This window comes from Anser anser, assembly GCF_964211835.1.
Source record: "Anser anser genome assembly, chromosome: 20".
Classification (NCBI taxonomy): Eukaryota; Metazoa; Chordata; class Aves; order Anseriformes; family Anatidae; genus Anser; species Anser anser.
Window position 1 is genome coordinate 6063736 of NC_139741.1, and position 13069 is coordinate 6076804.

Here is a 13069-nt window from a genome sequence, read left to right on the forward strand (position 1 = left end):
GCACCCGAGGAGCTGAGGGGAGCTGGAAGTGTTGACAGGAGCATTGAGGGGAGCAGGGGGCTGAGGGGAACAGAGGGCAGCGGACTTGTCTCTGCAGCTGGTGCATCCCGTTAGGAGGCAGGAGGAAGGCAGGGTAACCCCCTGAGTGTCCCAATCCCCTCTTGGCTTCCCAGCTTCTGTGGCTGGCTGAGATCACTTGTGTGAAGCCAGGCTTGTCCGCGCCCGTGGCAGGCGCTAGGGATACAGCTCGCTGTCTTCTTCCCTTCAGAGCTGCACCAGCAGTTCCTGTCCTCATCTTCCCTGCCAGCTGTATGTTCCCACCCCACGGTTGTGCCAGCACAGCTGTTTTCATGGGGCTGAGTCGAGCCAATGAGCTGTTCTAGGTTAAAAATAGCTCTGCAAAAGAAAAAGCGTATTTTTACCCAGAAGAGTTCACTGACCGTGTTACCGCAGGGGCCTGCAAACAGGGAATTGCTTAACTTCCACTGGTGCCACAGAGGAATGTGGATGTGTGCACGTGGACAACTAAGAATGATGTCTATAAGGATGGAGCAATATTTAACCATTTTAGATTGTTCTCCAGGCTATCCAAGTTCCAGAGTAAAGTCTTTAGAGTCTGGATAAATGTGTATTGAATTCTGTTCCAGCTCTGCTCAATTCTGAGAGCTTTTTCCAGAAAGGAATGTGTTTTTTCATCTGTGTGGCCTCCATGTGGCAGCACTTGCATAAACATAACGTTAGAGCATAGCTGTCCTTAACTGTGAGGGTGCTGTGTTCCTGCCTGGCTGACAGCATCTTTGCTTCCTTGTAGGATGCTTTGAAGCCGTGTATCTCTCATGAACAGGACTTTGGTATCCTGTCAGTTAACTAGGCTTGTATCAACCTCCACAATATCCCAATGAGAAAATATTCTGTCTTACAGGTGGGAGGCTGCAGTTCACCAAATACATAGGAAAACACCAGGTGCTTGACTTCTGCTTATCTGATGGTTTAACAAATGAACATCCTTCCTCTGCTGATCCCGTTCTCTCTCCAGATGGACTGTAGGTAGGAGCCAGTCATAATCTATTTAGAACCTAGTCCTAGTTTCCCTGGTGACATGTGGAGTTTGTTAGCCAGTTGCAGAAATAGCACACTTCCGTGCTCAGTTTTTTTCTCAGATTTGAAAAGCTGCAGATTCTTGTTGAGGGCCCAGGCTGCTAGGAGAGTTAAATCACAGCAGCAAGAAAGCACGTCCATTCTGGTTAGTGGTTCACACAGACTTCAAACAAAACAAAACTTTCTTACAATGGTAAAATTCACTGTTTTTCTGACTTCTGCTAGACACTGTAAAAAAAAGTCCCCTGTTGACTGAGGGCCTGCAGACTTTTATTTTCTTGTCTTCCCAGTCCCCATCTTTGTACCCCATCTCCCCATGTTTTCAGCTGAACCACAAAACTACAGGAGTTGGTGGAGGGTTTCATCAGATTTTCTGCTGCAAGCAGTTTGGAATCTTATTGCAAGAGTTCCCTCTGGTGGTCAGTGGTGGGGAAATGCATAATATTTCCCTCCGGAAAGAAGCTCCTTTTGCTACTTTTATGTTGAAATAATTTCTTGTTCAATCACTCACTATCCTTCATTATTTTTAACAGCCTTTCCTTACTTAGGGCTTCTCCAGATAACAACCTTTTCCAAATTCATTTTTCTTTCCATAATTAACACTTATATTCCACTCCATTAACACGCCCTTCCACTCAGTAGTTTACTACCATTGACCCATCCCTTCTGCACAGAGGCTACAATAAAGGTGGAGCCCTTCTGCACCAACGTGCATTTCTACACGGGCCCTTTCACAAGCAGAAGATTGCAGTCTGAGCTGAGTGGCCAGACAGATCTTGGCCCCAGACTCGGAAGAATCCATAGTTAATAACAAGATTCTGAAAGAAGCTGTAAAATATCAAGAGAATATTCCACTCACCTACCTGGCAGTAAAAGCCCCAGTCCTGGTTTTCCTCTCCTGATTTGATTGTTCCTACCAGTCAGGCTAGAGATGATTTTCTCCTAAGGAGCAATAAAACTTTGGCAACTGATCTAAAGCCACAGTTTATCAGTAGAAAGTTTCTTGCTGAGTTCAATGAGCAAGTCTCGAAATCGTGCCAAGCAGAGGGGGTTGTAGTACGGCTGTGTAGCAATGGTCTGTCCTGGGCAATATTCACGGATGTTGAAATAAGGAAATGTCTGGGTTAATTAAAGGCTTCACCTGCACTCTAATAGCAGCAGTGCAAGGCAACCTGTTGTTACAGAATCTTGCCCCATCTATTACTTTGAAGGGTTAGTTTTGTAAATCTGGGCTAGATCACACATCAGTACTGTGTTCTACTTCTGAAATGAAAACTAAAAAGAGGAGAAGGTGCATGTTTTACTTTCTTTTCTCTATCACCTCAAGAAATGGCATTTCTGCCGCAGAAATGTTTCCTCTAGCAATTATTTCAGAATCTGCTGCTCACAGTGGGTTTCGATGTCCTGTTTACTACTGGTGTTCACATTATATGTACGGGGCCTCTGCTGTAACCATTCACATCTGGCTTGGAAGTGTCACCTGTGCTCGTGGTTCCTGCCAGATGCTGGCTATGTGATGTCAGCCACAAAGATAGCTCTGGCAAATGCAACTCAAATTAACTATTCTGAAAAGATCTGTGTGCAGACACTGTTAAAAATAAATAAGCCTGGAGTGCGTGATCAGTAGCAAGAAGATATATTAGTCCCACTGGATTATGTATAATGGAAGGAGCCTTTTTATTACCAGAAGCAAATTTTGTTCACGCCATACTCAAGATTTGCTGTTGAATTTTACTGGGAAGTACCATCAATTCAGAGAGAAAGTGACACAAAACAGAGCGTGCTGGAGGGGGTTGCTTTGAGAACTTGCAGAAGTGAGGAACGGAGCAGTCTGAAACTGAGCAGGGTCACACAGCCAGAGAAATATTAGGAATTCGTAATGAAATTGGCTGGCTGGGAATGCCAAGTGGGGTGATATTTGCCAGGTGACTGAGCTGAGGAAGTGCAGCTGTAGAGCGATCGGTTGTGGTGTTACGCCACAGCTGGGGAAACGCTGCTGCTGTTGGAGTCAGGCGTTGGGATGGGTTGTCCAGGGAGGTGGTGGCGTCACCGTCCCTGGGGGTGTTCAAGGAAAGGTTGGACGTGGTGCTTAGGGACATGGTTTAGCAGGTGACATTGGTAGTAGGGTGATGGCTGGACCAGATGATTTTGAAAGTCAAACCACTGATAATCATTAAGATCCAACCTTAATGATTCTGTGATTCTATGTCAGCCGAGGCAGGAGCAAACCCTCAGCTCCATCACTGTTCTGGCCCCTTGTGTTCAAGGGGCGCAGAGCTGAACTGCAGGTAGCGATGAGGACTAGTGGAACACGGAACTTATTCCATGAGAATAATCAATAAAATCGTGTGGTTTATTTAGCACAGTGCAAGGATGGCCAGAGGAGACAGGGCTTCTCTCCTGAAACACCCTCAGGAGGGAACGAGAACATGTCCAAGGGAACAACCCAGCCAAGCACAGACCGATGGGACCTCCCACAGGACAGAGAGGAGGAAAAACCCGACTTTTTTTAAGAAGCCAGGTCATTTTCATAAAAAACCCTATAGGAAGCAGAGCCTGCTGGAGCAAGCTCCGGACCGTGCTCTCCCCCCGGTGGCACCGAGGGGCGTGAGGAAGAGGAGAAAATGGCGGCTCGGTCCTCCCGCTCCCCGTAGCCCTGAAGGGCCGGCGGCGCCGCTCTCTCCCCTCATCTCTATGGCCCCCAGCGCGTTGGCCCCGAAGCCGCGGTAGCTTCGGGTGGCGCTCTATCCCCGTTTTGCCGTCTCGGTGGTGGCTCGCGGTGCCGCTCTGTGCCGCGGCGGGCCCGTCTCGGTGGCCGGGCTGAGGGCGGGCCTGGCGGAGCCATGGCGGCCGTACGGGGCCTGCGGATCTCGGTGAAGGCGGAGGAGCCCCGCGGCCCCGAGCCCGAGCCTATGGAAGTAGAAGAAGGCGAGCTGGACGCTATCCCCGTGAGGCGCTCGCTCCGGGAGCTCCTCCCGGTGAGGGACGGGCAGGGGGAGCGAAGGAGGGACCGGCTCCTGAGGGGGGGCAGGGTACGTAGGGGAGGGGGCCTGGGGGGGCGCACGGGCGAGGGGCGGGGGGAAAAGCGGGCGACATGGGGTGTGGGGGGGGGGGTTGGGGGTGTAGTGGGGAGAGGGAGCGGGCAGGGTGTGCTCGGGAGTAAGGGGGAGGGTTGGGGGGGGTGGGAGGGGGTTTTGGGGTGTTGTGGTGATGGGGGGGGGGGGCAGGGTGTCCCAGGGCGATGGGGGCACCTGGACGAGGAGCGGGGGGGGCCGTGAGGGAGCGCGGTGAAAGCCTTGGGAATGTGGGCTCTAAGGGGTAGGTTTTGAGGACTACTTTTTCCATTCCTAGATAAGTTTTACTATGGTCGTGTTTAATACATAAAAGTGGGTCAGGGTTGATCTAAACTCTTAAGGAGGCTTTTGCTCTGAAAACGTGTGTGGAAAATGTTTTAGAAACTAATCTCTAATTAGCTGATTACCAACATGCCTGAGCTTTTACCAAATACGTGGCCTAAGAAACAGCACCCTGCTGCTGTACTCCCTTGTGCTCCATGAATCAACCGTAGACTGTGATGTTTCTTTTTCCATTTTTAAAGTAACATGCTTATTTTGCTGTTGTCATCTTTTTTTTCTTTTTAATAACTCTTCACATGTGGCAACTTTAGAGAAAGTTTGACTGCATTACGAAGAAAAGTGTTTAGATTCTGTGTGCACTTTGGTATTTCTAAGCTGAGGCTGGCCTGCTTTCTAGAAAAAGTCCTTTGGCCAAAACAATTCTATTGCAGCACAAGGAGAAACAAAATGTTTACCCTTAGAAATAGCAAGACAAGATACGTTCTTCAGGCCACAAACCTTCACTGGGTGATGGTTCTGAGGGTGCCAGGAAGAAGAAGTCCCATTGTTCTGTGTGCAAACAATGGAGGGTGACTGGTCCAGGACCTTTGTTGTTCAATGTGGTCTTGTGATTTCAGCAGTCCTCATTGATGGAAATGAGTTTTGTGAGGTGTGTTGTTTTTTTTTTTTCGCACCTCATTCTCAATATTTACTCTTTTAATTTGTAGGCATGTATCAAAATGGTAACGTTTCATATTGCTGGTTTTGAAGTAATGGTAAAAAATAGACAAACCACTTGTTTAATTGTGGCAGTGGTTTGATGTTCTAACTTCTCTTGAAACTGAAAATTGCAATTTGGAACTTCAGGAGTCAGGTATCTTCACAACATCACTGTTAAATTTGTTCATGTTTTACAAGGAAATTTTACCTGAAATGAAAATTGTAGTTAGGAAAGGTGTTTGATGACTTCCACTTTATTGCTGAGACAAAGTCAAAACCGTAGCAGACACAGATACAGGAACCAGCTATTGCAAAAGGACAGAGTTCTCATAGTAAAGGAAGTTGGGTTTGTTTGATGTGCTTTAACATTCGCTGATGTCAGTGAAGTTAAATGCTTGTTTACCTGTCTGTCTAGGGATGTAGCTTGGAGTAAGGATCAAGGAGAAGAGGATGGATTTCTCTTAGAAATGGCCAGATATTTTTAGTGTAGCAAGTAAGTTGCTTTCACCGTTCATTGAGATTTCATTGCTGTTTTGCTTTGTTTCAGGACACTAGTAGGAGATATGAAAACAAAGCTGGAAGTTTCATTACGGGAATAGATGTAACATCCAAGGTAATTTTTGTCCTATGTTTCTTTGAAGTGTTTTAATTATCCTACAGGAAAGGAGGAAAGACTTCGTTTCTTTCCTGAGAGGTGCAGAAGCTTACCCTCATGTTCAGATTGCTGGCATTTTTCAATAACTAGAGAATTCTCCTTGTGTTAGTTGTGGTTGGCATCCAGACAGGTATCTCTTGTAAACTGTAAGAATTAATTTTGCAAATACTAAAATAATATTGCAAAACAAGTGCAATACGAGCTCTTTGAAATAAGTGAGATTTTTTTTTTTCCTCTTAAGGTACTGACAGTATTTCAGTATTCTTAAAAAAAAAAAAAATGAATTTTCCGGGTGGTGGAAGTGTTTGTTGAAAGAGAGATAGGTTTTTTGAGTACGGCCTCTGTACATTTGTTAGGGAGGAAAAAAATAATCTGACTGTTCCATCACGGAAGCTGAGCGTCAGTCCAGGATAGCTTGTTTTCCATGCATCTTGATCCCCATTACGTTGCTGGATCTATGTTAAAAGTATGATGTGGCACAGGTATGTTTCAATGAATTATTTTTGCGTTATGAAACATACAGATCTCCTCAGAATAAGTAGCATTATTAATACAGATTGTTGCTGTCTGGTAAATTGTATTTTAAATACCTTGTCCTACAGCGTAACCTGTTGGGAATGCTGCTCTGATTCCTGTTTTGACTGCATTGTTTTGCATTTTACAGGAAGCAATTGAGAAAAAGGAACAAAGAGCAAAACGCTTTCATTTTCGAGCTGAGGTGAATCTTGCCCAAAGGAATGTAGCACTGGATCGGGACATGATGAAGAAAGGTATGAGTTTATCCAGCAGTCAAGAAGGAAAGATCCCTTTGTTTACTTTCTCACAGGTCCTTGTCTTGATTTATACTGTAATATTTTCTGCATCCCCAGAGGTTTTCCTAGATCATTACCAAGAGAAATCACTTTTTTCCTATGTCTGTATATATTATACCACTATAGTAATGACTATTTTAATGCCATTGCTTTTTAAACTACTTCCTAACAGTTATTGTTTTACTCCTTGCTTTAACAACACTAGAAAATAAAATATTTTTATGTACCTTATTTACTGTTTGGCAATGGCACCTGGTGTTACCTGTCTGAGATTTGTTTGTTGGCCCAGTGCTGCTTTAAGAATCTTTAAATTCTTGGAAAAGGCCTTGGGCGCTGTTTGTGTACGAGCAAAAGACTCAGTGTCCCTTGCATAGTGAGATCAGATTCTGTGCTGCACACACGGTGAAGACGGACTGATTGCACGTGTGCTGTTAGACAGCAAGCTGGATGTGTTGGAATATAAGCAGATCAGCTGGGAGATGCGCACGAAACAGATTGGCATTTTTGGCATCCGGTTGGTTCTCAAGGCTTTTTTCCAGCTGGCTGCTAAGCCGTGGCCTGCAACATCAGATGTGTACAAAGCCCTTCCGCTTGTACCATGTCCTGGTCACGGGCCTAATTAGTATTCTGTCTCTTCAGTACTTCTTGGAAGTACTTTGGTAGCATTTAAAAAAAAAAGTTTGTAAAGCAGTTTGAAGTTACTAAGTACCTTCAGCTACTGTTGCTGGTAATGTTACAACAACCTTTCTCCCTTTTTAATTCTCAATTAAGCTTTTGCATTGTGGAATAATAATTCAAATTCGTGTTTTAGAATGGTGTACATCATGCTTTGCTTTTATTAGTTTCCCTTTAGCTTATTTAAAATGTCCGCTTTATAAGCCTATATGTTTTGAATGTAAAAGATTGCTCCATAGAAATGAGTGTCGGTTTTGTATCTCTTCATCTTTATAGCGATTCCTAAAGTGAGACTGGACACAATTTACATTTGTGGGGTGGATGAAATGAGTACACAGGACATCTTTGCCTATTTCAAAGAATATCCTCCTGCTCATATAGAGTGGTTAGATGATACATCATGTAAGTAAATGGAATCTTTTGTCTGTTATTCTTTTATATCAATCATAGCTGTACCTCAAATGTCTTTTTGGCTTTTAAAGTCACTGATCTTTGTCTGTCCCTGTTTCCCTTTCATTGGCCTTAGCCAAAAGAAATTTAGAAGGCAAGAATTAATAGCATATGGTGAAAATCTAGCCCACTGTCTGGATGAGTGTTTAGAAGAAAAAAAAATCTCATTTAAAAATGACGCAACATCTTTCCATTACTCATATTGCTGACGTATGAGGAGACCAAAAGAAGTGCATCGGTAGCTGGAAGTGTGGCTAGCGACCAGACTGGCAGGGCAGGAGAGTCACCAGTGAGGGATGTGAATTGAGTTCATTACGAGTGAAAGTGGTACTCTTCAAAACATGATGGTCCGATAAACAGAATTAGGAGCAGTGAGTGAAGCTAACTGGTACACAGAGACGGAACAAACCATGTAGCTCTTAGGAAAACAGAATCAAGGAAACATCTGATGCGGAAGGTTTTGTTGACAAACTGAAATTATCAGGAAGGGACAGGATAAAATAGCTTGCCAGTCCTGAAGTGGGAAAAATGGTCAAAAGTGTTGCTTACGTTTTGACATAAATAACGTGTCTGCTTGTAAGCCTCACAGAGGGTGACATTCTGTGAGAAGATTACTGAACCGTATGCAGCTAGGGAAGTCAGTATGGTTTAGGGCTGGGAAGGAGCAGGCTTGTTGCGATATTTGTTTAGGGCATTCTCAGAGAGAAATTAGTGGGTGGAAGAAGGTGGCAGCTGAATGTGATTTACATATACTGGAAAAGGAATGTGAATTCACATTGCAAGGGCTGTTTTAGGGAGTATACGTGCAGTGAGACTACCAGAAAGATGTAAGTTATTGACAGTCATTCTTTGTTTAGTGATACTGAAGACTGTACGAGAGCTGTTTGCTACAGGTGGGCACTGAATCGTGGAACTGGAAGGCTTTAAGAATGTCTTGTGGCTAGAAATCCTGTAAACTAAATAATAGGACAAAGAAGTAGGAGCTGTTTTATTTATAGATGTGGCTGAAACATGAAAGTTAGTAGTGCAGTTCCCTGGAATGATCATGAAGGAATTGTGTACAAGTGCAAGACAAAAGTTACAGTGTACTACAAAATATTAACTTTGAAGTCTGTGTGTGTTACAGCTTGATACACTGCCACAAGCTGACAGAACATTTGAATGCAATGAGCCCTGGGTAGACAATTGCAGTAAAGAGCTACCAGATGAACCTGTGATAATGCATGAACTAGCCAAGTGCACAGCTTAACATTTAATATCTGAGGCTGTATTTATAAGTCTGTGATCCTTTTTCTTAACTGTTACATGGGTGAATTTAGTGTGAAACCAGAGCAAACTTGCAGAGCAAAAATGTGAGCTTCAGAACCGGAGTGATACTTTACCCACTTATAGTTAAAACACATCAGTTTTAGTGATCGATTTTCATACTGTATTGGAGTTAGCATGCTGATTAGTATAGTATTAGTATATATATATTGGTATAATATTAGTATAATCAAATAATTATTAGAGTACTGTAATATCGCGTTGTTACACTTAGCTGCAATACGCTCTGATACGAAAACTACACTTGATGAAAATCTACAGAAAGAGCAGTAACTTTTCAGCATAGATTTGTGTCACAGCATGACAAATTTTAATGTTCCCAATTGAATTCCATCTCAACATGTCTCGGTACAAAAGCATTCTGTGTTTCAAACTGGTGAACATAAAATGGTAAATGCTTTGAAAATTTGGAGATGTCAAGAGCAGGTAGGCACGCAAATGAAAAGTTATTAGCCAATTATTGAAGTTAGTATCTGCGTATTCACCTTGTAAATCCTGACTGTTCAAGTAATTTCAGAGAAAAACTTTTATTTGGGGAAACTGTATATAGTTTTCTTGATATTTGCATAAATTTATTGCTGTCATTTCCTGACTTGTTTAAGGGTAAAGCAGTAAATGACATTTGTTGTTGTATTTGCACTGAATGCATCCTGGCAGAAAGCTTTTGCTCAGCTTGTTTCTAAGCATTTTTCATTCTTTCATTTTCAACACCTACAAAATGCTGTTAATTGGCCTAATAAGTTGTAAGTTTTACTTTAGTAGCATCTGCTGATATGTAAGACACGTACATGAGACGTACTGAATCACATTGTTAACCTATGCACACTGTAACCTCTTTGAAATGCTTGAGCAGTTTCTCCTATTTTCCGTTTTTTTTGGGAAAGATTAACAGAATTCTGCAGTCAGGTCGAAGGTGCTGTTAATTAAAAAAAGTGAGGTCAGGGCTTATTTCTTGTGTTGTTTTTGTTGTTTTTGCTTTAATCACATTTGTGTGCTAGCACATTCATGAAATGCACTGGCCCTTATTCAGTATCCTAATGTGCTGTGCTCAGGAAGCAATGTCTGATATATATGGTTGTGCATTCCAATGATTTTGGTTTTGATCAGTTGTCGTGCTTTTTGTAATGATGTGAAAGCTGTATGTCCCCCAGGTTGCCAAGTGTGCTAAAGAATATGAATTCCCCTGCAAGAGATATATCTAATTGTTTTTGTCATGTCATTATATAAGACTGTTTCTGAACTGTTAGTAATTTCTCTCCAGTAAGGCAGTGTATGTGACTGCTTGTTGACACAAACTGCATTTTGTTTTTGTATATGTTTCTGTATGTATGTCATAGGTAATGTGGTCTGGCTTGATGAAGTAACAGCAACACGGGCTCTAATAAATATGAGTTCCTTGCCTGATCAGGAGAAAACAAAAAGCAGAGAAAACAATGAAGAGAAGACAGCTGAAAAAAACAAGAAAGGTAGATGAGATATGCATATATAGACATCATCTAGTTAAATCAATGAAACTTTAAACTTGTGCTTGGGTACTGCGTAATCTAAATTACTGAAGGAGCTTCTATCGTGTAGTTTCAGGAAAATGTATTCTGCCACTTTAAAAAAGGCTTTCATCTTGGAAACCTTTTGAAGAAGCTGCTTCTTAAAAGGTGGGTTGGAGCTAGACCAAAAGCAGTAATTCAGTCGATACTGAACATGTTAGAGGCAGGGTCATATTCAGATGTGATATTTATAGTGATACATGTTGCACAGAAATACGTCTGTGTGATGTGCATGCAAAGGCAGTAGAAGGATGGGTATTGTAAGTGTGGGGGGAAAAAAACAGGTCTAAGAAAATATCCCGTTTTTGAAACACCACAGTTCATTCCTTTGCTTGATACAGCACTATCTTTTATGTGTACCATTCACGCTGATGTGCCAATGTATCACTTCACCACTGTGTATATCATCTCTAAATTTGACCATTGTACTTTCAAGAAAGAAGCGTACTGAAAGGTCAGTTACGAAAGAGCAAAGCAGCCAACGTACAACTAAGTGTTGCGATAAATCTGGAATCTGAATGCCTTGGTTGCAAATTCATTTTAGAAGTGTAAATAGAAAATCAGGCTTTTGCTGCTTTAGGACTGTTCTGCTGTTAGGACAATGTGATAAATTGCAGTGGTTCAAAGTACTGTAAGAGAGAGTACAAAGCAAAGGGAGATGTTTTATTTATTAAAATAAGTCTTCCACAGATTTTGCTTAAACACACTATATTAACAAAATGCAAGTGGCCAATTTCTCTATCTTGTATTTGCAGTGCTACCAAAAGCCTTCTTATAAAGTTTGGGTTTTAGGGCTTTGTTAAACTTGTGGATAATTCTCACTCACTCCATTTTCTTCTTGTTGCTTTTCTCTACAATGCAGTGGCTCCTCAACCATCCATGTGACTTTAAAATGTTGATAATGCTTCAAGTAAGACTTGTTACAAAGTTTTTGGAGATTAGTGAATGTCTTATTTAAATGCAGCATAAATACATGTATATTAATCTTATTGGCTACCAAGTACATATTACACCATCATTACAGCGCATCTCAAAATAAAAATTGTCTCATCTAAATTCCTCCTACGTAAACTTATTCACCTGCTCATCTGGAAAAGCGGGATATTGGATAAAGTACAAACTGTTCAATCACATCTTAACGTGTGAGCTGCATACAGATATATTGGAGTAATCTGGCTCAGTTACATTCCTTTGTTTTAGATAAGAATTTAAGGGCTGTTTAGGGAAGCAGGAGGCTAGTCTTTACAGTGAGAAGTTTTATCATTAAAAAAAAAGTGTTTGAATGCTATCCTCAATAGATGACAATTCATTTTTGAATTTGGCTAGTTTGTCTACCTAAATTCTCTTTGGAGTCAGTTTGGTTAATTGTGCTTAATTTTTCCTTTGGACTTGGGTACAGTTGTCAAGATGTTTTTAACAGGTGCTGCTCTCTATTACAAGTTGTTGAGCCCATTGTCAGATGGGGTTAAGATAAGCAACTCTGCAATGTAAAGGAGTTTTTTTTTTTTAGTCTTGAGTCTTTGAAGTGCTTTGAGATCTTTGCAGAAGAAATTATATTGTTAGGTGTTGTCCATATTCACTTTTTTTTTTTTGAGGACTGAAAAAAGTAACAATTTTTCTCACTGTGAGCTAATACGTATAAATAAATATATATATTTTTTTAAGTGCTGAAAAATCTATGCAAACATCTCATAAGTAGTTCTGGAAGTGTGCACTTTTCTGTTAGCTATTCGACTTCAAAATTAAGTCACCAAGTGTTTTTTTTTCCAGATCGCAGTAAATTTAAGCTTTTGAGTAGCAAGCTGGTCCACATTGTTAGTATTGGATGCTTGCAGGTACTTGCAGCATTTTAAAAGGAGGCTGAAGGAAATGGGATTTGATAGCCCTTGTGCAATCTTGCTCTTGCTGATCTCTATCATACTTTGAAATGCAGTACAATTTCATTTGCTTTCAAATAAGTAAATTTATAATCCATGTGTGCTGCTTCAGGCACTTATCTGTACAGGGGCTGTCTGGTTAATGTTATTCATACGTGCTTCAAATTTCTGTAGACGTTCACTGTTTTGATTATTCTCTAGGCTTCACAGAAGAATGGATAACACCTTCAGTTTGATTTCAGAGAATGTAGGTAATAATAATCAAATGCAACTGGAGCACTAAAATGGAGATTTTTTTTCCCAATTATTTTCCTCTTTAGGAAAACAGGAGGAAAGTTCTGATGATGAGGCAGAAGAAGGAGAGGTAGAGGATGAGAATCCAAGTGATGTTGAGGTCAGTATAGAAAGGGTAAATACTATTACGGAAGTTTGTCTCTAACTTGTGTAAAGTATTCATACCATTACAATTTTAACCATTTACGCTTGTAACTCTCAATTTAATTATCAAAGTTAATTAGATGGGGAAAGGACAGGAAGCATGCGTATGCTGTTGGTGAGACGAGCGTTGTATTAGAGT

General features: G+C 41.5%; 1 protein-coding gene across 3 annotated transcripts in view; it reads left to right on the top strand.

Moving 5' to 3' along the window:
* The window catches only part of NCBP3 (nuclear cap binding subunit 3), a 24429-nt gene continuing 11360 nt past the window's right edge, over window positions 1-13069 (top strand). Inside the window, exons 1-7 of one of the 3 annotated variants that reach the window (XM_083806555.1) lie at window positions 1-1047; window positions 3460-4130; window positions 5701-5766; window positions 6473-6578; window positions 7572-7697; window positions 10409-10537; window positions 12813-12886. In XM_083806555.1, coding sequence (XP_083662681.1) covers window positions 3942-4130; window positions 5701-5766; window positions 6473-6578; window positions 7572-7697; window positions 10409-10537; window positions 12813-12886 — 690 coding nt within the window. In that variant the 5' untranslated portion in view covers window positions 1-1047; window positions 3460-3941. Of the gene's footprint in view, window positions 1048-3384; window positions 4131-5700; window positions 5767-6472; window positions 6579-7571; window positions 7698-10408; window positions 10538-12812; window positions 12887-13069 lie in introns of those variants that run through there. The other 2 variants (XM_083806556.1, XM_083806557.1) reach the window with 2 other exon arrangements.